Source organism: Myxine glutinosa, chromosome 11 (assembly GCF_964187855.1).
Source record: "Myxine glutinosa chromosome 11, kmMyxGlut1.1, whole genome shotgun sequence".
Taxonomy (NCBI): Eukaryota; Metazoa; Chordata; class Myxini; order Myxiniformes; family Myxinidae; genus Myxine; species Myxine glutinosa.
In genome coordinates, this window is record NC_136271.1 from 102315044 (window position 1) to 102339116 (window position 24073).

At 45.8% G+C, this 24073-nt stretch overlaps 1 protein-coding gene across 5 annotated transcripts in view; it reads left to right on the forward strand.

Moving 5' to 3' along the window:
- Positions 1 to 24073, forward strand: part of MON2 (MON2 regulator of endosome-to-Golgi trafficking) — a 108170-nt gene that overhangs the window by 37204 nt on the left and 46893 nt on the right. For all 5 annotated transcript variants that reach the window (XM_068131400.2, XM_068131401.2, XM_068131402.2 and 2 more), the window contains exons 17-21: positions 94 to 174; positions 3943 to 4016; positions 19607 to 19697; positions 19988 to 20089; positions 20581 to 20691. In XM_068131400.2, the coding sequence (XP_067987501.2) occupies positions 94 to 174; positions 3943 to 4016; positions 19607 to 19697; positions 19988 to 20089; positions 20581 to 20691 (459 nt within the window). The remainder of the gene's footprint in view (positions 1 to 93; positions 175 to 3942; positions 4017 to 19606; positions 19698 to 19987; positions 20090 to 20580; positions 20692 to 24073) is intronic.

The following is a 24073-nucleotide window of genomic DNA, read 5'->3' on the forward strand; positions in this document are numbered from 1 at the left end:
CAAGGGTGAGAAGCAATTTGCCAGTGTGTTTCTAAACGACTTTCTGGAGTTTATATTCACCGTGTTTCTAAAAGGAGTTTTTGTGTTGGGCAGCACCTCGTGTGGATCCTCGGCCTAAAACCAGCTCCAGGAGGATCTCTGAAGCCAGGCCGTGCAGCAGAGGGACCGAGTACAGTGAGTGGTGTCCATATTGCTTTGTGCATGACTCACTCTTTATGTCACTTGCCCTGTTTCATTTTACAAATGACCTTGTGTTTGCGTTCAAATTTTGATGAAGCTTATGTTGATATGATTGACTTTGTTACGTTTTCTCACAGCATTTTTGGTGCAGTAATGTCCCTGAGTTTAGCTTTTGCTCTGTTTGTGCATGCTCAGCAAAGCATAATAAGGGACAAGACGACAGTAGCTGAAGAAAATATGAATGTTGAGAGGCCATTGATTTGATGTCGCTGATTAAAATTGCAGGAATGTTTTGCCTTTCGTAAGCCACATTCCTGGAAGTAACAGCAAGGAGAAATTTATGTCAAATTCAGACATGTGATCCAGGATCTGTACACACACACACACACACACACACACACACACACACACACACACACACACACACACACACACACACACACACACACACATTGAGTGAGCGAGTTGGCCATTAATTAATGCAAGTGGTCTTGTCTTTAAGGTACTGCTAAACAATCATGACCTAGTGGGATCAAGTATTTTTAGGCCCAATGCATCAGCAAAAGTGTGAACAGAATGTAAGAAGGACCTCAAGCCTGTATCACTGACAAGTAACATTAGCTTGATGAAAGGCAGGGGCCATAATTCTTGTGACCATAATTACAGATTATCCCCCTCCCGACGTATCTACAGCCCACTACATTGAGCATTCCACAATGTCTTGTGTATGCAGCTGCTCACACATGTCACCACACATTTCTCTTGACCATCACAAAAGTCTGAGTAGAACTCTTACACATCTGCGAAGACCACTGATCTCCAGATAAGAATGGTAGAAAGGACATGATTGTCTGCCAAAGCCAATCCTAGTGTACTACGTGCTGCCCTTGGCCTTGATGGTATAAATGACTTTTGGGAGATCCTTCCCAGTTTCATGGATTGTTTCTCTTGTCGGGATGGACTTGTACACCAGTAGCATTCTGAAGGAGAGGACCAGATCCAAACTCTTTCTTTCATGCATAAATCCCTTGATGGTCTTTCTTTTGGGTTGTGCTGACCTTTAATCAACACCGTGTCTTCTAGGTCGAGTAATATGTAACTGATATCGTGCCGCACCCTCCCGATAACACCTTCATCCAGCATGGCAGTCACTCTACAAAGTTTATGCTCATTCACGTATCATCATTGAGGCGCTATCAAATGATAATTGTTCAAGAAAAACCCATAAAAATCTGTTGTAATTTTATTTTTTTGTTGATCTGAATAATGCTCAACAGCAATTTCCCCACTGGCTGATTGACAGCCTGGTCACTAGTTATTGGGAGTTGCATGCTGATGTATGAGCAATTTTAACGACAACATCATACCAAAGACTTTAAAATTGGCCTTGCTTGACGTTGAGCAATTAAAAGGAGAGAAAGCACGGACAAACAACGATAACATGGGAACGCTAGCGCAGGCTTTGTTTAGCCAATGGCCTCCTCCTGCAATGAAATCCTTTAAAGCGAACTCGTATGTGTAAACGCCAGTTGAACCTGTGGAAATTCCGCGAAAATAACTTGTATCGGATTAAACATAATCTATAACCAGTTTCTAAATTATTCTACATCTAACTAGAACTGCACTCAGTAGTGCACATACCTCTGCCAGGTTGAACAGTTTACGTTTTGTATCCCACTGATGGACCAGATTTGCATCTGGGTCTGAATCAAAATGGAATCGGTTTGTTCTTGTCACCTACACAACTCGTCCACCAAGTTTTGTCACAATCTGTCCACAACTTTGAGATGTCCCATTCACAGACAGACAGACAGACAGACAGAAAGGCAGGGACAGACAGGCGACAGACAGGTGACACAGACAGACAGACATGCAGGGGTGAAAACATAGCTTTCGTTGGTGGGGGTTATTAAATGTATTTTCTAATTTACTTAAAGCTTAATATTGTCCTGTGGTTTGCTCAGTTAACACCGAGCGTCACCACGGATGGAATCAAGCTTTAATGCAGGCGTGTATTCAATCGATGACAGATCATACACGAGACGGAATGAACAGTGCCGACTTACCCTCACGGCCCGATGTCTTCGACCTGAAAACAATTGAAATCACACGAACATGGGATTTTGAATAGAACAGAAAATAATAAAAGGGTTTATTTAAAATAACTATCAGGACAGGGAAACGTGATGATAAAACTAAAACCTAGGTTGGGATCCCGCACACCTCACTTCACATACAAGACAAATGGAAGGATAATTTAAAAAACGTTGTGTGCGCATTTGTGTCAGGCTTATCTCAGTCTGTATGTCGGGTCGGTCCGTTCAGGCTCCGTCCGACGCGGCTCTGGTCGGCGCGAACCACTCGGCCCTGTTTGCTGGCACGAACACCGGCCTCCTGCACGGTCCATCCCATGCCACACAGCACAGCACTTGCACGCAGGCACCAAGCGAGGATGACCGTCGGCATCCACCAAGCGGAACAGGTCCAACACGAAGGGGCAGTCAAGGGAAGGCAAGAGGCAAAGGGAAGAGAGGAAAAATGCCGGCGAGCGAGAGGTTTTACTCACCGTCCCGTGACGTCAGCCCTCCTCTTCCCCAACCAGCGTGGTGCACCTCGACTTCTCGAATCTTCTCACCGTGTTGGCGTCCTCTCATTTGCCGAGCGCTTTTTGCCCTTCATGTCATGCCAACCGTCGGTGGCCAATCACGAGCCCTTCCTTACCCTGCCAATCGGCGCTCTGCTCTCTGTTCGCCCCTCTCCCCTGTCAATCAAGAGTCCTCCTGAGCGTGGCTATTGCCTACCTTGCACGATGTTCCATCGCCATGGTGGCATACTGCGCGGCCGCTGCCTGTTGGTCTTTCCGGTCAGTCCTTATGGCGGCGGGGGATTAATTAATGTGGTGCACTAATGGGCCTATTTAATGTATGTGGTGTGTTGCCATACGGGACAAAGGAATGATCACCGAGGTTTCACACATAGGGGTCTTATCCTTATTCCCTAGAACTATTTATCAGGCCCCATTCCTCGTGATGGGGACGAAGATGCACCTTAATCCGACAAACCGCCTAAACACAGAACTTATTACAGGTGAGATTCTCGAGCACGACAGACAAAGCATGATACCTATTCAGATCTACCTAAATCTATATATGCCTACCCCAAAATTCATAACAATATAAAACAGATACCACAGTCAACCCATCACGTGGGCTTTCCTTTGATTTGATTTGGGCATCATCTAGATATGCTGTTTTCCTAAACCTATGTGAAACTTACAAACATTCAAATTATGGCAAATTGGATAGAGATGGCAGCGTGTTTCAAATTGGTTGCAGAATGGTTCCGCCACGAATGTTCATCGCATGTATGCAGAAGCTGGCTACGAGTTGCATCATTTCTCGGTGTAGCTATGTCTCAAATGCATTGTTAGGGCAGGAATTTTTAATTTGGTTAGGTTGCAACGCTTTGCCGGCAAAACACCTTGATGACCATTTTATTGTCAGGTCAGGAATCAAATCCAGACTAGAGCTGACATGTGATTATACTTCCTCTTAAGCTGTCCTTTCAGCTGGGCCACTGATTTCTTTTTGTTAACTCTTCAGGGCTGATTTTTTTCTTCTTCTATTATTCGAGTTCACCGGTTAGTGAACAGTGTCGTAACTGCTTTTAATTGGTTACAAAGATGATCATTGTGCCAGTGACACCAGCATTTCATGCTGTGGCCTATGTTACTTGGCTTTGTTTAATTAATTTCCTCTGCAGGTGCTGACAACAGCAGTGCTGACCGACTTACCTGTCATCTCGAACATGCTCTCACGACTGTTTGAGAGCTCACAGTGAGTGCAAGCAGATTGTCTTCTCGTTTTCAGATAACCTTAAAGTATATTTAACAATGGTTGTTCTTCATTCATATACAGCGCAAGGCTGTGGTGTAACAACATTGGTTGATGGCACTGCCGTGCCGCTGATGCAATGCCCGCTGTAGGTTAGGGCAGGAATTTTGGAATTTGACCATGGTTCCGGTGATAGGTCACCTACTCTTCGCAAACGACACCGTGGGATACTTGATGTCCACAAACGAATGCTGGCACATGGGATCCCCATTTTAACATCCATCTGAGGGACAGATGATGATTACACATTGATGACGCATCCTGCCTGTGAAGCACTGGCATGGTAGTTGGCCGAGATTCAAACCCAGGCGAGACAGATTAGGGGCGAGTGTGCGTACCTCTAGGTTATCCTACCAGCCCGACACTTTTATTTATTTTATATGTTGATGTAGATGTGATTTGTAACAGCAATACCTGTTTTAGTGACCTCCCTCATTTAAATGTGTTCTTTAACATGTGCATTAGTTTGTCTGTGTCCAGAGGGTGCAAAATGCACAATAACATAGCTTCTGGAAGGGACATTATTGTGTTAGCCTGAAGATTGCAAAATGCATTTCCTGAATGAGCTGAACTCTTTACACAGTGTGGGTGCAGATAAGTCGTCTTTGGGCAAGGGTTGTGCTGGCTGTTTGCTGTAACAATCCCAGGGGTCAGTTTGGGCAGAAATTATGAATTTGTCTCGGGTGCTCTTTGCAAAAGACACCATGGGACCTTTAACGTCCACCAATGACCAGTGCGGAAAGACAACTCCTTCAGATGGATGGCGGGCACATCGCCCCGGGGTAACAGTTTATAACCATTTTGAAATTCAAGCCCAGCCTTGAAAGCTCAAGGGTAATTGTGCAATATATCCAATATAATGTGTACATTATTAATGAACGACAGTTTGAATGGTGCTGAGTTGTTTATAACCCTTTTTTTAAAAATCGAAATCTAATAAGAATGCAACTTTGGGTTTGCTGTATATACAGACTTGCATTTAATATGGAATATTTTTTTTGTGGGGGTGAACTTACTTTTCAAGATGACTTAGAACCAAAAGTTCATTGGAATTATGTTGAAATTATTCTAGATTTTGTTAATGTGACCTTTAAAAGAAACAAAAACCACATTTGACATTTCGAAACAAATAAATTGATCCTTGAAAGTGATGTAAACTGATATCGAACTCAATTCATGGACAGTACTGTGATAAACTTCTGTACGTTTTCCAGAAGTATCTCTTTATTTTGCACATTAGCCAAATTTTTTTTTAACAAAAACAAAAGTTAAATTACGACTGGGATTACGGACAGTAAAATTACAGTTCAGTACTTCGTGTAACCCCCACGAGCATTCAGGAGAGCATGGACACGTTGAGGCATGCTGTTCACGAGATTTGCCAAGGTTTGGACAGGAATCGCTTGCCATGCAGTGACAATAGCCTGCTGCAATTCACGCACAGAGGTCGGCTGCTGGTCCAAGTGGTCGATTTGACGCGTTAAATCTGCCCACAAGTTCTCTATCGGATTCATATCCGGGGACATGGCAGGCCACTCCATATGCTCTACACCACGGTCAGCAAGAAAGTGTTGGATCATGCGAGCATGATGAGGCCGTGCATTGTCATCTTAGAAGACAAAGTTTCCTCGAAAGGCTGCACGAGCAAATGGAAGCAATGTTTCTTCCAGAATGGCCCTGTACTTGAACTGGTTCAGGTTTCCATTCAGAACAACCATGTCAGTTTTGCCCCCTGCATGAAAAGCAGCCCAAACGGTCACCCCACCACCTCCAGCTTGGACTCTTGTCACTATACAATCTTTGTTGTAGGCTTCATGCACTTGTCTGTGCACTCGGACGCGGCCATCTTGACGATAGACCAGAAATCTAGACTCGTCACTGAAGATCACGTGATTCCAGTGTCCTGGCTGCCATTGACGGTGCTCTCTGGCCCATTGCAATCGGCGCTGGCTGTGTTGTTTGGTCAGGCGTGGCTTTCTCAGGGGATGCCTGGCACGATAGCCTGCTTGAACCAGTCGTTGGTTGACTCGCCTTCTGGATCCAGGCACATTTGTCAGTTGCTGCCACTCAGCCCTAAGCCGATTAGCTGACTTGGTACGGCCATTGCGGACTAACCGGTGCAGCTTGCGATCATCCCTCCTTGTGGTTCTGCGGGACGTCCTGGCCTCGGTATTGGAGTAGGGACACCCCTCTGAGCATTTCGTTTCAGGATCTTTGCCACCTGACCTTGAGTGATGCCATACTGCCGAGCAATAGCACGCTGTTTCATGCCGTAATTTCGTAAAGCCACCACTCCATGACAAACAGCATTGTCGAGTTGACGGACCATCTCCAGAGGAAGCGGCAATAACTTTTGTAGACGTGCAGCAGTTGTTTTCCACGAATACAGAACGCAACAACCCTTGTATACCCGACTGTGAAGCCAATCATCAAATGCACCTGTCCGTACATTTTGCCACGCCACCTGTGATATAATCCTGTTGTTGACTTCTTGCTGCGACAGACAATCAGTGACATGGTTCTTTTAACAAATAAATCACCAAAGTGGAAAAGAAACTCACCAGATTGATATACTGAGTTAAGAAAGTAAACCCAAGTCAAGAAAAAAAAAAATTCCATATTAAATGCCAAGTCTGTATATTCCAGACAGAGAGATTCTGCAACAAGGTGATGATTTTTTCCGAGTCATCTTCATTATTTCAGGAGTACTCTTCCTAAAAAGGGTGATTGAAAAAGGGCGATTGGAAGACTCTGAAGATGACTGAGCTGGAGTTTCACCAATGAATTACCCATATTTATATATATATATATATATATATATATATATATATATATATATATATATATATATATATTGTTGTGGATATGGCATTTGGCCTCCATATCCGCTTGTAAATATTCCCCTATTTCCCCAATACTCCCCAACTATCCCCAATCCCCCATTCCCTAGTCCCATTGCCTGTAAATAACACTCTGTAGAACCGACCTTCCCCTTTTTCCCCCATTAAATGTCGTGCCCAGGTTCACCGCATCTCACGTAGACAACTATAGGACATCTTGCTAGTTATTCTTAGTCTATGTCAGTCAAGGACTCGTTTCCATTAATTCTGACTCTTCGTTGCACCAGAATGTGATTGTATGGCACCAGTAGTGAGTTTAGGACCTCCCCATACCTCCTCCCATCTTCCCCATGAAACAACAACAACAACAACTACAACAACAACAACAACAACTACAACAACAGAGGGGCGCGGCGCGGCGCGGGGAGTGTGCGTCCTCACTCCGGCTTGGTTAGCCGCCATTGCCCATGCGCTCCACGGGGTTACCACGAAGGGGCTGGCTGTCAGCTCCTCGTCAGGGGCGGAGCCCGGTAACCCCCCGCAGCCAGTGAGAAGCAACGGGCCGATTCCATCTGGGGCAGAGCTAACGAGCCGAGGGCGTGTCACTCCCCGCCGGATATACGCAGCCACTTACCGGACGTGACGTCAGATGCACCCCCAGCTTGAAAAGACAAGTCGCGACCTCCGAGCGCTGAGCGACCTCCCCGCATCTTTGGACCGGACCGGGTCGATTCTGTCCCTGAGCCAAGGTGCACCTTGAGCCATCGACTACCCGCCTTCCTTGCCATCAATCCCCGTGTGAGTCAGTTTTGTCCCGTTTATCTGTCGTCTGTCGGGGCTAATATAAGACCGTGTTTAAGTGCCCACCTTACTATGCTGTACCTCTCATCCCTGTAATCTAAACGTTCCGAACTAATATAACCTCCTCCGGAGGTCTTGAGAACTGTACCCCTTGTGTCGTTGCCTTAATCCCAGCCGTTGTGTCCTTTTCCTTCATTGATCTAGCGTAGCGCGACTCGGCCAAGGTTCGAGTATAATCGGGTAACTTGTGCGAACACGGCGGCCATTCCGCTCGGCCCACCATAACATCAAAGTCGTGTCCGTAACAATATATATATATATATATATATATAAATATATATACATACACATACATATATATATACATATATATATATATATATATATATATATATATATACATATATATATACACAAAGAATTAAGTTAAGCACCCCCCCCGTTTTTTTACAACCTCGCACATTACAAGTTTGTTGTCGTCAAAACAGTGTAATATACCCATGATATTGCTATATTTTCTGGAGAAGTGATATTATGGTCACATAAAAACATAACAATCATGCCGTTTTCAATATTTTATTCTGAATAATTTAAGGTGAAATTTTTTGGGAATTTTAGGCATATTTTCACCTCAATTTAAGTATGGAGCTATAGGTCCATCACGGACAGTGTGGATGACGTTTATGTTTTCTAACGTACAGTCATTGTTCTGAGAAGACCTCTAGCGATCTTTGCGTCAATAACGTGTGTAGGACCCACGTGATCGGATCACTGACTCAACCCTACGTCTCATAGACCCTGTAAGCCGTCGTATGCGTTGCTGTGGCAGGTTGAACCCCTCGAGCACGTTTGGGACATGTTGGGACGACAAATTGCGAAGATGGTCCCTCCAATAGCCAATCTGGATGAATTGGAACGTGCATTACATCGGGAATGGAACAACCTGCCACAGCAACGCATACGACGGCTTACAGGGTCTATGAGACGTAGGGTTGAGTCAGTGATCCGATCACGTGGGTCCTACACACGTTATTGACGCAAAGATCGCTAGAGGTCTTCTCAGAACAATGACTGTACGTTAGAAAACATAAACGTCATCCACACTGTCCGTGATGGACCTATAGCTCCATACTTAAATTGAGGTGAAAATATGCCTAAAATTCCCAAAAATTTTCACCTTAAATTATTCAGAATAAAATATTGAAAACGGCATGATTGTTATGTTTTTATGTGACCATAATATCACTTCTCCAGAAAATATAGCAATATCATGGGTATATTACACTGTTTTGACGACAACAAACTTGTAATGTGCGAGGTTGTAAAAAAACGGGGGGGGGGGGGGTGCTTAACTTAATTCTTTGTGTATACATATATATATATGTATATATATATATATATATATATATATATATATATATATATATATATATATATAATATATATATATATATATATATATATATATTGTTATGGATATGAGGATTGTGTTTTTTTTATTGTGTTTTTTATTATTATTGCTTTATTCTGGACCCTCCTTACTCCAGTTATGTATAAAGGTCAAAGGGCGTCCCATAATTAGGTCATAAACAATCACGTCAGCCAATCATAGATTTCCCCCTGGTTGATAGTTATATCTTTATTATGTGTATTAGGGTAAGGCCTTGTCTTCCATTAAGATGACACTCCATTGCACCAAGTGAAACAAGATAGATCCCCTTTCATGCCCATTCCCAAAATCTCCATTTCCAGCTACGTCCCCTCCAAGTCTCCATTGCCAAGCCTCGATTGCCAATTACATCCCCTCCAAAACCACCATTGAACATGTGCTCGGCTCGGGGAAGAAGGGCGTGCCCGCCCATTGTCATCAAGGGCGGAGCCAGAGGGCCGTGCCGACCAACCAGGGCCGAGGGGAGCACACCGAGGGGCGTGTCCTGAAGGCCGGCGGCTTGATCGCCTGAGGCGCTATAAAAAGCGTGCGCGCAAGAGCCAAGAGAGTGGTTGGACCAAGAAAGAGAGAGAGTTGTTGGACCAAGAGAGAAAGAGTTGTTGGACCAAGAGAGAAAGAGTTGTTGGACCAAGAGAGAAAGAGTTGTTGGACCAAGAGAGAAAGAGTTGTTGGACCAAGAGAGAAAGAGTTGTTGGACCAAGAGAGAAAGAGTTGTTGGACCAAGAGAGAAAGAGTGGTTGGACCAAGAGAGAAAGAGTGGTTGGACAGGGAGACGTGCAAGAGAGTTGTTGAGTTGAGGGGTTGGACCAGATGAGCTTTGACAAGACGAGAGAGACGAGTCCTAAAAAGAGCATGCGACGTCCACACAGCCGCAGCAGGAGCAGCAGCCACAGCAGCAACAACAGCCGCTTGGGGCCTGGACGGCGGTTTTGAGCAGGGCCGCGAAGGAGCGGCGGCTGCGAAACGCGCCGATCGTGCTGCAGGACCCGTTGGACCTTCCTCTCCCTCCAGCCATCAACCTCCTGCCTTTCCATCCTTTTGTGTACGTGAGTTTGTTCTGTGTGTCTTGTCCCTGGGTTAATTAAGTTTGTATAAGCTAGTGTTGCACTGTGTCTAATATCTTCTGTAAATTATTTTATTATCCTTCCTTCTCCTTGGTTACTTTGAGCGTGTAAATAGTAAATAAATTATATTCGTATTCCCTATTTTTGTCTTCTTCTTCTTCTTCACATCCGTGTCGCTTTTGTCTTTTCCATATTGAATATCTGTGGCGCGATCCGGCCAACGTTCGGGAATCGGGTTAGTCTGGCTAACTGTTCGGCCGCGGTGCCATCCGCTCGGCAAACAACATCTTATCCGCGGTCCGTAACAATTGGTAGTCAGGAGTTGGGATTCGAACCTGGGACTAAATTTATTTAGCCCAAATTTTGGACACCAATTGTACTATTGGTTGTAACAATTGGTGTCGGGAGCGGGATCGGACCCGAAGCGCGCTTAACGCGCTCAAAATTACGAGCTGCTGGAAATTGTTATGTTTAAAAAAAAAAAAAACCCGAATTTTGAAATCGCGCCATTGCTAGTCAAGGCGATCGGATGCCGGTGGGGGAACTAGAGGAGGGGTTAGGAGTAACCCAGGATCAGAGGGACGAAATAGAGGAGAGCAATGAGGAGGTGGTTGAGGAGGTATCAGGCGCACAAAATGGCGGCCTCACGCACATGGTTGTTGCGGCACCAAATTTAGCCGCGCCCTTGGTCGCGGCAGCCGAACCCGAGATGCCAATGAATTTGGACCTGTTTATGAAACAGATGATGGCCTTTATGGTAAAAACAGACGATAATTTCAAAGGGATGGAAAACAGAATGATGGGGGCAATGAGGGACGAGGTGAGGGGTACCAATGCCCAAATTGGGAAGTTAGACAATAATTTTGAGGGGTTAGACAATAATTTTAAGAAGCTAGGCAATAATTTTGAGGGGTTAGACAGTAATTTTAAGAAGCTAGACAATAAATTTGAGGGGTTAGACAACGGGATAAAAGAGGTGAAAAATGGGTTAACGGGGGTGGAAAATAGAATGGCTGCCCAGGAGAATCAGATAGAGGGGGTGAAAAATGGGTTAGAGGGGTTAGAAAACAAGATGGAAAACAAATTGCGGGAAATAGGGGAGCAATCCGCCCGAGAAATTAAACAAATGGGAGAGCAGATAGAGGAGGTGAAAATCGGGGTAGAAACCAAATTGGATGCCCAAAGGGATGAATTAGGACAGATGAGGGCGGCATCCACAAAAGAGATGGAGGAGATGAAGGAGGAGATACGACGAGGTGTAAGCGAGGAGGTCTCGGGGGTACGCGAGGAGGTAAAGCGAGGTGAGAAGCGTATGGAGAAAGAGGTGAGGAATAATACGGCAAGGTTACAAGGGGGCATAGAGGACTTGACGCAGGAGGTGGAACAGCTGACAGTGGGACAGACGAAGTTAGTGGAGCAGGTACAAAAGAATACTGCGGTACAAGGAGGGTTAAAGGCGACACAAAAAGAACTAAAAGACGACTTGACAGCGACGAAGAGGGAATGTCAGAGGGTACGTGAGGGACTGACCGAGGTTGGACGAGGTGACAGAAGTAATGGAGACGAAGGACCGGGAGGTGAGGACGCACATAGAAACGGTCAAGGTAGCCTTAGAGGACAAAATTGAGGAGACGCACCGGGAAATAAAAGAGGTGAAGCCAAAGTTAGAGAAGGTGGAAGAGGGGGTGAGTGAAATTAAGAAGAGACGGACAGAAACTAAGAGAGAAATAAAGGAGGAGGTGATGGAATATGTACAAGATCGGTGCTCAAATCGTGATGGTGTGCTCGCTAACCAAATAAAGAGTTTGCAGGTGGCAAAGGAGGTGCGGAGACGAGGTGCCAAGGTGAGTGGCGATGTACGTGGAAATGTATATGATGTGAGGGGAGCTTCAGTCGGCTTGGGGGTTGCTTTGGATCCGGGTGTTCGTGAGAGGCCGTTGGTGAAGTGTGCGACAGGTACGGAGTGCGAAGGAGGAGGTGTGCGAGAATGGCCGACTCTGGGGTGTGTGAGGAAAACGTGTGCGCCGAGGAGTGAATGTGCTGTCGAGAGTGAGTTGGTCGTAGCGCGTGTGCGAGGGGGCACATGGAAGCGTGGTGTGGTGAGTGTTACGGAGGAAGTAACGGGAGAGTGTGCGAGAAAGGTGTGTAACGGACGGGTGCATGGGGAAAGAGTGCGCTGTCAAGAATAAAGGAGAATGCACACCTGTGGTGAGTGTTACAGAGGATGTAACGGAAGCATTCACGCCTGTGGGTAGTGTTACGGAGGGTGTAAAGGGAGAGTGTGCGCGAGAAAGGTGTGTAACGGACGGGTGCATGAGTAAAGAGTGCGCTGGCGAGAGTAAGGGTGAGTGCGCGACCGAGTGTGGTCGTAAAAGTAGTGAGAGTGACACGGAGCGTGAGTTGGTTGTGGCAGGTGAGAGAGGATGTACACCTGGAATGGAAGGATGCACACCTGGAATGGTAGAGCGTGTGTGGGAATGCACACTTGAGTTAGTAGTGAGGCACGTGGTTGGGTGTGCAAGTGAGAGCACACCTGTGGTTGTCACAGAGGAGGTGACCGAGAAGGGGGCGCGAAGAGGTGTGTTGGTGAGGTGTGCGAACGACGAGAGTGTGCAAAGGTGTGCGGTGGTCAGGTGTGTGACCAAGTCTGTGAGCAGAATGAGTGTACCTGGGTGTGTCAGGGAAGGTGAAATGACCAAGAGCATGGAGACGGCTGGATGTGTGAGCAAGGAACGGGCTGCGGGCTGTAAGCATGCGAATGGAGCATCGACGCTAACCGGGTTAGCGGTTAGAACGACGTTTAGCCGAAGCGGGCCCTCGGTGCGTGCCGGGTTTCGCGTGCCGCGAGGACCAGCGGGGATCCGAACCACGGCAGTTTCGAAAGAACCGCCGTACGCGATCCACGCTGGGCTTCGCTTTGAACGGCCGCGTCCGTGCTCCACTAGGCGGAGCGGGCAGCCCGATAGGAAGGGTCGTCATGGCGACACCTTTTTGTTGAGGCGTTCCGGCAGGTCGAGATCGGGCCATTGGACGGCTCTGTGCCGAGATGGTGCGGGGGATCTCGGCCCGGGTAAACCTCCTTCCCTTCACCGAGTGCCGGACGTATCCAGCCGCCGGCACCAAGCAACCCGCATTCATTGCTCGGCCGTGCGAAGCCGGGCTGTAGAAGTGAATTGGCGCACCGAGAGCCACTAGTGAGTAGACTGTGATGATGAGGATAGTGTTTTAGACCCGAAATTAGAAAAACAAAATTTGATGATTGGCAAAGGATCGGCAAAGGATTGGTAGTGATTGGCAAATTTTTGATTTGTTGAATTTGGACGAGCAAAATTTATAGTGAGAGATGCCCGATGTGGTAGGATGGCAACTCTGCCATCTCTCACAGCGGGGGCAAAGGAGCACTAGTGTTATGGGGTTTATGGCAGTGAAAACTAGCCCGGGAGGGTTAGGATATAACGGTAGGGATCTAGAGAAGATGACAATAGGTAACGGTAAGGTTTAGGTAGTGACAATGATACCTGTAGTGGGGACGCAGGTAGGTTAGTGTGGATGATAATGACGTGGTATGTGCTTAGTTTAAAGGGAAGACGGGGAGCACTAAGTTAGCAGGGCAACAGGTAGATTAGATGATGCCGTATGAGTGTTGGAGGTGTATTCAGATGAGGATTGTGAGTGTGAGTTGTAGTGAGATTGCACAGGTGTGCAACTGAACAGGTGGATGGAGCAGTGTTTGAGTGATAGTGATGTGAGTGTGCTGACCAAATGGTCCAGGAAGGAAGGAGGGTGCAGGTGGCACCAGGTGTGATTTCACAGGTGTGCGGAGAATGGTTGTATGGATTACATGGAGTATGGAGTATATGGAGTATTGGAATGGATGGTCGTGGAGTGAGTATGGTGGAAACTATGGAGTGGAGTGGAGTGGATGGTGCGGAGGTGTGAATGGGGGAAGAGTGGACCCCCATCACGAATACCCGGGGAGGGTAGTTTAAGTTTTAGGTAGAGGGTACAGGTAAATTGTGGTTGGATATTGGCATCTGTGGTGCGTGGTGGAAGAATGGCATTTGGATGGGTGCATTAGTGTTGTGGAAATGGCTGGGCGTGTAGCCTGTTAGTGTGTGTAGTTGGTTTGGGCACTCCACCACTGTGAGGATGTCGGCCAGGTGAGGCCGCAGGTGGGCTCTGGGAGCCGGTAGAGTTGTTGTGGATGGGGCCCGAGGATCCGGAGGACGGACCCGGGTAGCCCAGTGCCAGAGGGCACCGAGGGGTGACAGAGCCAGGAGGGGCCTTCCCCAGTTAGATAGGTTAGGTAAGGAGCAGGTAAGCTCGGAGGCAACTACAGTGGTGGAGGTGTGCAGGTGGGTAGACCTGCTGGGAGAGCTGCACGACCCAGCCCTGAAATTGTGCAAGGGCACAGGGAGTTGAATCGGGGGAGTGAGACCCCAAATTGAGAAGCACCACAGTTTGGTCAATGGGAATTTGGTGTTTAAAACCACATCGAGTAAGTGGCCAATGGATTGGCAGGGAAAGACCCCGGGTAGTGTAAAGTGTGTTAATGTCATTTAGAAAGTAGTTAGGATGAAAATCTCCTTTCACCATCTGCATCCACTCACCTGAGGTGACGTAACTCCACACCATGCCATGTTTAATTATTTTTGATGCAAATGTTTGGATTGTGAGACGCATCATGACGTGGGTGTGACATTGTGCTGATGTTCCATCTCTCCCTCTTTATGAGGATTGATGATGAATTGGGTGATGGCAAATTTTTGATAGAGGGAGTGAAGACGAATTTGGTATAGCGGGAAGATGTGACGGTAGCGACGGATTTGTAAATGTGTAGATTGTTGTACATATGGGGTAAGGGCAAGGGTAGTGTAGGTGACAGGGGGGGTGACGTACGGTAGGGACGAGCTTTCTCACTTCGCTCTCCGTACGCACTTCGCCTTGCATTGCCTTATTGATGTGTACCCTTGTGACCTTACCCCTCGCTCATCTGACTTTTCCCCCTTTTGTCTCCCACATGAGGACCTGTGCGCCACTGGGCGCCGAGGGGAGCGTGCGTGAGTCTGCCATTGTGCGCCCGGAACTCCCAGATCCAGCTGTCTGCATCGATGCACCACATTATGGACCACATGTCTGTGGCTGAGCACCACTTATGGACCCCATGGGTTGGGGCATGGCCCCTCTGCTGGAACCGGCCATGAAGGCCCGAGATCTTGCTGGCGGACCTTGGCCACAGGGCACCGATGCCCCACAGGTGAACCACACTAGTCGGCCCTGTGGGCCATAAATAAATAACAATGGACACGTTGGGTGCATTTCATTTTATGTTCAAATAGGCCGCCAGTAAGAAAAATGAAAGAAAATGACAACATCTGGAAGAAAGGAAATAGCCAGCAGAGGGAGCCGAAGAGCAAGAGACCACCTGCAGGGTTAGGGGTTGTCGATTTATTTTATTCATAAACAATGATGACTGTGCACCGATTGGTGCTTGAGGGTGTGTTGGTGCGTTTTGGGTGCTTTCATGGTGCGTCGATGCAGAGCAGACTGTCTCTTCCCCCCCAAAAGAACAATCACAGGTCCTGGGTTAGTTTTGTAAATAAAAGCAGAGCCATTGTAAATAATGCGCCCCCACCGTAAATGTATAGTTTGAAGACCATTCCGCAATTCGGTTAGCTGTGGGCGTGAATCTGTTAGGCAGGGTGCAATGGAGCAGCGGGACATATTTATTTATGTTTTAAAACTGTCGCACTCAGGGTCAGGTTTAAAAGTAGAGGGAACTACACCTACGTGTCACACTAAGTTAAAGTTATAGGCCCGGTACGTGCCTAAGAGGAGGAGGGTGCAGTGTTATGGATATGAGGATTGTGTTTTTTTTATTGTGTTTTTTATTATTATTGCTTTATTCTGGACCCTCCTTACTCCAGTTATGTATAAAGATCAAAGGGCGTCCCATAATGAGGTCATAAACAATCACGTCAGCCAATCATAGATTTCCCCCTGGTTGATAGTTATATCTTTATTATGTGTATTAGGGTAAGGCCTTGTCTTCCATTAAGATGACACTCCATTGCACCAAGTGAAACAAGATAGATCCCCTTTCATTCCCATTCCCAAAATCTCCATTTCCACCTACATCCCCTCCAAGTCTCCATTGCCAAGCCTCGATTGCCAATTACATCCCCTCCAAAACCACCATTGAACATGTGCTCGGCTCGGGGAAGAAGGGCGTGCCCGCCCATCGTCATCAAGGGCGGAGCCAGAGGGCCGTGCCGACCAACCAGGGCCGAGGGGCGCACACCGAGGGGCGTGTTCTGAAGGCTGGCGGCTTGATCGCCTGAGGCGCTATAAAAAGCGCGCGCGCAAGAGCCAAGAGAGTGGTTGGACCAAGAAAGAGAGAGAGTTGTTGGACCAAGAGAGAAAGAGTTGTTGGACCAAGAGAGAAAGAGTTGTTGGACCAAGAGAGAAAGAGTTGTTGGACCAAGAGAGAAAGAGTTGTTGGACCAAGAGAGAAAGAGTTGTTGGACCAAGAGAGAAAGAGTTGTTGGACCAAGAGAGAAAGAGTTGTTGGACCAAGAGAGAAAGAGTGGTTGGACAGGGAGACGTGCAAGAGAGTTGTTGAGTTGAGGGGTTGGACCAGATGAGCTTTGACAAGACGAGAGAGACGAGTCCTAAAAAGAGCACGCGACGTCCACACAGCCGCAGCAGCCACAGCAGCAACAACAGCCGCTTGGGGCCTGGACGGCGGTTTTGAGCAGGGCCGCGAAGGAGCGGCAGCTGCGAAACGCGCCGATCGTGCTGCAGGACCCCTTGGACCTTCCTCTCCCTCCAGCCAGCCACCTCCTGCCTTTCCATCCTTTTGTGTATGTGAGTTGGTTTTGTTTGTTTTGTCCCTGGGGATTTAATTAAGCTTGTATAAGGAATTTGCACTGTGTCTCTAATTCTTCTGTATATTATTTTATTATCTTTCCTTCTTCCTTAGTTTTTTTGAGCCTGTATATAGTAGGAATAAATGTAGTAGTATTTTCAACCTTTTTTTCGTCTTCTTCTTCTTCTTCACATCCGTGTCGCTTTTGTCTTTTCCATATTGAATATCTGTGGCGCGATCCGGCCAACGTTCGGGAATCCGGTTAGTCGGGGTAACTGTTAGGCCGCGGTGCCATCCGCTCGGCAAACCAACATCCTTATCCGCGGGCCGTAACAATGTATGTATGTATGTATGTATATATGTATGTATGTATGTATGTATGTATATGTATGTATATGTATGTATGTATGTATATACATATATACATATATACATATATACATATATACAGTGCATTCAGAAAATATTCAGACCCCTTCACTTTTTCACATTTTGTTATGTTGCAGCCTTATGCTGAAATCGTTTTAATTCATTTTTTCCCTCATCAATCTACACTCAATACCCCATAATGACAAAGCGAAAAGAGGGTTTTAGAAAGTTTTGTAAATTTATTAAAAAGAAAAAACTGAAATATCTCAATGACATAAGTATTCAGACCCTTAACTCAGTACTTAGTTGAAGCACCTTTGGTAGCGATTACAGCCTCGAGTCTTCTTGGGTATGATGCAACAAGCTTTTCACACCTGGATTTGGGGATTTTCTGCCATTCTTCTCTGCAGGTCCTCTCAATCTCTGTCAGATTGGATGGGGACCGTTGGTTGACAGCCATTTTCAGGTCTCTCCAGGAATGGTCGATTGGGTTCAAGTTAGGGCTCTGGCTGGGCCACTCAAGGACCTTCACAAAGTTGTCCCTAAGCCACTCCTGCATTGTCATGGCTGTGTGCTTCGGGTCATTGTCCTGTTGGAAGGTGAACCTTCGGCCCAGTCTGAGGTCCTGAGCGCTCTGTTTCAGGTTTTCATTAAGGATGTCTCTGTACTTTGCTCCGTTCATTGTTCCCTCAACCCTGACCAGTCCCCCAGTCCCTGCTGCTGAAAAACACCGCCACAGCATGATGCTGCCACCACCATGCTTCACCGTTGGGATGGTATTGAGCAGGTGATGAGCGGTGCCTGGTTTCCTCCAGACATGACGCTTAGAATTGAGGCCAAACAGTTCAATCTTGGTTTCATCAGACCACAGAACTTGTTTCTCACTGAGAGTCCTTTCGGTGCCATTTTGCAAACTCCAAGCGGGCTTTCATGTGTCTTTCACTGAGGAGAGGCTTCCGTCTGGCCACTCTGCCATAAAGCCCAGATCGATGGAGTGTTGCAGTGATGGTTGTCCTTCTGAAAGTTTCTCCCATCTCCACACAAGATCTCTGGAGCTCAGCCAGAGTGACCATCCGGTTCTTGGTCACCTCTCTTACCAAGGCCCTTCTCCCCCGATTGCTCAGTTTGGCCAGACGGCCAGCTCTAGGAAGAGTCCTGGTTGTTCCAAACTTCTTCCATTTAAGAATTATGGAGGCCACTGTGCTCTTGGGAACCTTCAATGCAGCAGAAAGTTTTTTGTCGGCTTCCCCAGATCTGTGCCTCGACACAATCCTGTCTCTGAGCTCTGCAGGCAGTTCCTTCGACCTCATGGCTTGGTTTTTGCTCTGATATGCATTGTCAGCTGTGAGACCTTATATAGACAGATGTGTGCCTTTCCAAATCATGTCCAATCAATTGAATTTACCACAGGTAGACTCCAATCAAGGTGTAGAAACATCTCAAAGATCATCAAGAGAAATGGGAGTCACCTGAGCTAAATTTCAAGTGTCATAGCAAAGGGTCTGAATACTTGTGCTAATGTGATATTTCACTTTTTTATTTTTCATAAATTTGCAAAACTTTCTAAAATCCTGTTTTCTCTTTGTCATTATGGGGTATTGAGTGTAGATTGATGAGGGAAAAAATGAATTTAAACGATTTCAGCATAAGGCTGCAACATAACAAAATGTGAAAAAAGTGAAGGGGTCTGAATATTTTCTGAATGCACTGTGTATTGCTGTTTTGATCATTCCACTGGGCTTGATGGATTGTGAAGATGTGGCAGTTTTGGAGCAGCCCTGCGGACCTTGCTTGTTAATAGCCATTTTAAAAACCAATTTAAAATGTTGCTTGGATCCATTAAATATGTATGCATTGAGGTTTTGGCTTCTGATTTTATTTCTCAGGGTCAGTGCTGGTAATGGCAAGTTTGCTGAGTGGGGAAATCACACATCTATTTAAATATGTCGAGATGACGCTCGATTTTGATGCTTATTGCAATGGATGATGCCTGCTTTTGAACGTTTGTGGGATTGTTTTCAACATTGAAAAACGTTTCTGTAAATTGACTTGCGATACATTTCTTATGCCTGCTATCTATAACAACCATTGCATTTTTTTTTTGATTGATGCATGTTCTTTCTGTTGCTATTTTTGCTTAGGTATCTTGATGACGTTTCTCTCCACCATCTCATAAATGCTCTATGCTCTTTGTCCAATGAAGCTATGGAAATGGCTTGCACGAACAGCAAGGTACGTGGAAATTGCTTTCATGTCGCTGGTGTCGGATTTGGATCGGAAGTTTTTATTTTGCACTTGTTCGACTTTTGACCGAATGCACTGCTCCTGTAAAATCACATGGTGCCAGCTTTGTTTATGTTTCGCTGCTTGCTGGATATTTGCCAGCTTCCTTTGGCCATGTTGGCAAACGTTCAAATCGTCTAAGTATCGAACTTTGGTTTTGGCAGTTTTGATGACGATTGTGCTTCGAATTTTAAATGATCCTGCAGCTCTGTTTGATCTTCTTTGTTGTGCGTCACTAGGAGCCTTCGCTATTCGCCGTTGCCAAGCTGCTTGAAACTGGGCTCGTGAACATGCATCGCGTAGATGTCCTCTGGCGCCCTGTCACGGCACATCTCATGGAGGTATACATGCCTTCGACTCCACACTGAGCAAAAACATTTTTGCACACTGTCTTTTGACACCTTTTGGAGATATCCCTTGTTACTGTATAACCTATTTTTCTTTACCTCTGACATTAATGGTATTAAGATATTGGTGGTCTTTTAATTGCTTCTGTGTCTATCTTGATTTGCATTCAGAATACTGAAATGACAATTAACCTTTTATCTGACACGTTTGATTAACTGTGAAAACTGTCGAAAGTTTGTGATATTTTCTTTTCTGGAATGCCTGGTTAATGTTTGCCTTTTTGTTTTGTTTCAATCTCCTCCTCTTCACCTCACTACTGATCAAACAGAAGGTAAATTCGCTTTGGCATGCACAGCAACCTCGTTAAGTGCTTGCGTGTCATCTCAGGCCACTTGCGTTCATGAGGTTCCGAGTTTGAATGTACCTGCAATACGGTACCAGTGAGGTATCGAAGAGGATTTTCGGTATTTTATTTATGCCCTAGGTTTCTCAGCATCCAAACACGCGCATGCGAGAGTGGGGAGCTGAGGCTGTGACAACGCTCATCAAAGATGCACTCGCTTTCAACCACTCACCTCCTCTTTCAGAGAACCAGGTGCGAGTGTGTTTGATCTACTCTTTTTCTTACCAGTCATGTTAAAATGACTAACATAAACAAGTAAAGTGAAATGATTCTCATGCTTTTCAGATTAAATGTTACGTAATCATGCTTAAGATGCACTAGAAAAATATTTTTTACGGCGTAGCCCATAGGGCAAAGCCGTCTAGATCAGTGTTTGTCCGTCCGTATGTACAGTGCATTCAGAAAGTATTCAGACCCCTTCACTTTTTTACATTTTGTTATGTTGCAGCCTTATGCTGAAATCGTTCAAATTCATTTTTTCCCTCATCAATCTATACTCAATACCCCATAATGACAAAGAGAAAACAGGATTGTAGAAAGTTTTGCAAATTTATTAAAAAGAAAAAACTGAAATATCACATTGACAAAAGTATTCAGACCCTTTGCGATGACACTTGAAATTTAGCTCAGGTGCCTCCCATTTATCTTGATCTTCTTTGAGATGTTTCTACACCTTGATTGGAGTCCACCTGTGGTAAATTCAATTGATTGGACATGATTTGGAAAGGCACACACCTGTCTATATAAGGTCTCACAGCTGACAAGGCGTATCAGAGCAAAAACCAAGCCATGAGGTCGAAGGAACTGCCTGCAGAGCTCAGAGACAGGATTGTGTCGAGGCACAGATCTGGGGAAGCCTACAAAAAACTTTCTGCTGCATTGAAGGTTCCCAAGAGCACAGTGGCCTCCATAATTCTTAAATGGAAGAAGTTTGGAACAACCAGGACTCTTCCGAGAGGTGGCCGCCCGGCCAAACTGAGCAATCGGGGCAGAAGGTCCTTGGTAAGAGAGGTGACCAAGAACCCGATGGTCACTCTGGCTGAGCTCGAGAGATCTTGTGTGGAGATGGGAGAAACTTTCAGAAGGACAACCATCACTGCAACACTCCACCGATCTGGGCTTTATGGCAGAGTGGCCAGACGGAAGCCTCTCCTCAGTGAAAGACACATGAAAGCCCACTTGGAGTTTGCAAAAAAGCATCTGAAGGACTCAGACTGTGAGAAACAAGTTCTGTGGTCTGATGAAACCAAGATTGAACTGTTTGGCCTCAATTCTAAGCGTCATGTCTGGAGGAAACCAGGCACCACTCATCACCTGCCCAATACCATCCCAACGGTAAAGCATGGTGGTGGCAGCATCATGCTGTGGGGGTGTTTTTCAGCAGCAGGGACTGGGGGACTGGTCAGTGTTGAGGGAACAATGAACAGAGCAAAGTACAGAGATATCCTTAATGAAAACCTGAAACTGAGTGCTCAGGACCTCAGACTGGGCCGAAGGTTCACCTTCCAACAAGACAATGACCCTAAGCACACAGCCAAGACAACGCAGGAGTGGCTTAGGGACAACTCTGTGAATGTCCATGAGTGGTCCAGCCAGAGCCGTGACTTGAAACCAATCGAACACCTCTGGAGAGACCTGAAAATGGCTGTCCACCAATGGTCCCCATCCAACCTAACAGAGCTTGAGAGGATCTGCAGAGAAGAATGGCAGATAATCCCCAAATCCAGGTGTGCAAAGCTTGTCGCGTCATACCCAAGAAGGCTCGAGGCTGTAATCGCTCCCAAAGGTGCTTCAGTTTTTTCTCGATATGCGGTGCAGTGGGGTGGTTTGGTGGATCGGGCTCTTTCGCCCTTAGCTCCCCCATTCACCAACAGCTAGAATTATGGAGGCCACTGTGCTCTTGGGAACCTTCAATGCACCAGAAATGTTTTTGTAGGCTTCCCCAGATCTGTGCCTCGACACAATCCTGGCTCTGAGCTCTGCAGGCAGTTCCTTCGACCTCATGGCTTGGTTTTTGCTCTGATATGCATTGTCAGCTGTGAGACCTTATATAGACAGGTGTGTGCCTTTCCAAATCATGTCCAATCAATTGAATTTACCACAGGTGGACTCCAATCAAGGTGTAGAAACATCTCAAAGATGATCAAGAGAAATGGGAGGCACCTGAGAAAATTTCAAGTGTCATAGCAAAGGGTCTGAATACTTATGAAAATGTAATATTTCAGTTTTTTCTTTTTAATAAATTTACAAAATTTTCTAAAATCCTGTTTTCTCTTTGTCATTATGGGGTGTTGAGTGTAGATTGATGAGGGGAAAAATGAATTTAAACGATTTCAGCATAAGGCTGCAACATAACCAAATGTGAAAAAAGTGAAGGGATCTGAATACTTTCTGAATGCACTGTATGTATGTATGTTTGTATGTCCCCTCAAACGTATACCAATCGGAGCTGAGGATCTCGTCACATGACAGGGTGATGTCATTACGGCGGTGCGGAAGCTGACTCTCTACGCACCGCTATTTTGATGCCAATTTTGTCTATGCCGAACATATCGTTGAACTTGTCATATATCACAATTGCCATGCTCTCCCTTTATGTTTTTCATTCAGTGTGAAACACAAACAAACCGATTGTTAAAATAACCATGAAATATTGAAAGCATCGGCGTTACGTCTCTTCCAACAATACAGTACGGTACGCATAGACCTTAGGCGTTATGCCTCACCTTCGGACCGCTTCGGACAAATTAAGCCCATATTTCTTCATGCAGTCGTGTATCGTTTCAGTAGTGTCGTTTTCGTAATCATAATAATATCGTAAATATAACCATAATATTTTAATCCCAATGTCGTGAATGGAAGGTTAATGGATTGAAGCGGCGTATGGTTGATGATCAATGATAAGCGGTGTTCGGCACTAATATTAATAATCGCAGAAGTAAGGAATTAGTCTCGGTTTTTTAATGGTAATATCATTTTCAAAATAATGATGATGTAACGTTAATATTATAGTAAATCTAATCGTAACTCTAATCCCTTTGTAGTGACTGCAAACGTACTGGAAGTTAAAATATATCATCTTCTACATATTAAAGTAGCGACAGTTTTGTGTCCGACGTCATTATGTATATGATGTCATTACAACGGCTGACTCCACCGACCAAAATTTTTATTTACTAGTAGGCCTACACCCGCTCACTACGGGAGCTGCAGAAAGGGTCATTCCTCTTTGGGGTATATAGATTACAGTCGATCTCTGGTCAGGTCTGAAGAACATTGGGTGTGTGTTCATTTACCAAGTTTCTTGTGGAGAGATCGCCAAGTGGTTTAAGCATTCGAGCAAGCGCTCTATTCAAAACCGTTAAGGAACAGCTGGCTTGGCAAGCGCTAGCTAGCTGCTTGGTAAATTAGCACACCCCAACCCTTGTGGGGTACATAGATTAAAGTAGATCCTCGCTCAATTCTGTAAGTAAAACTTACCTCACTGATGTCGGGATTCCTCCAAATTTCTTTGTTTAATGTTATAAGCAACATTAGTGACTGTTTAAAACAAATGGACTCACTTCTCTCAGTG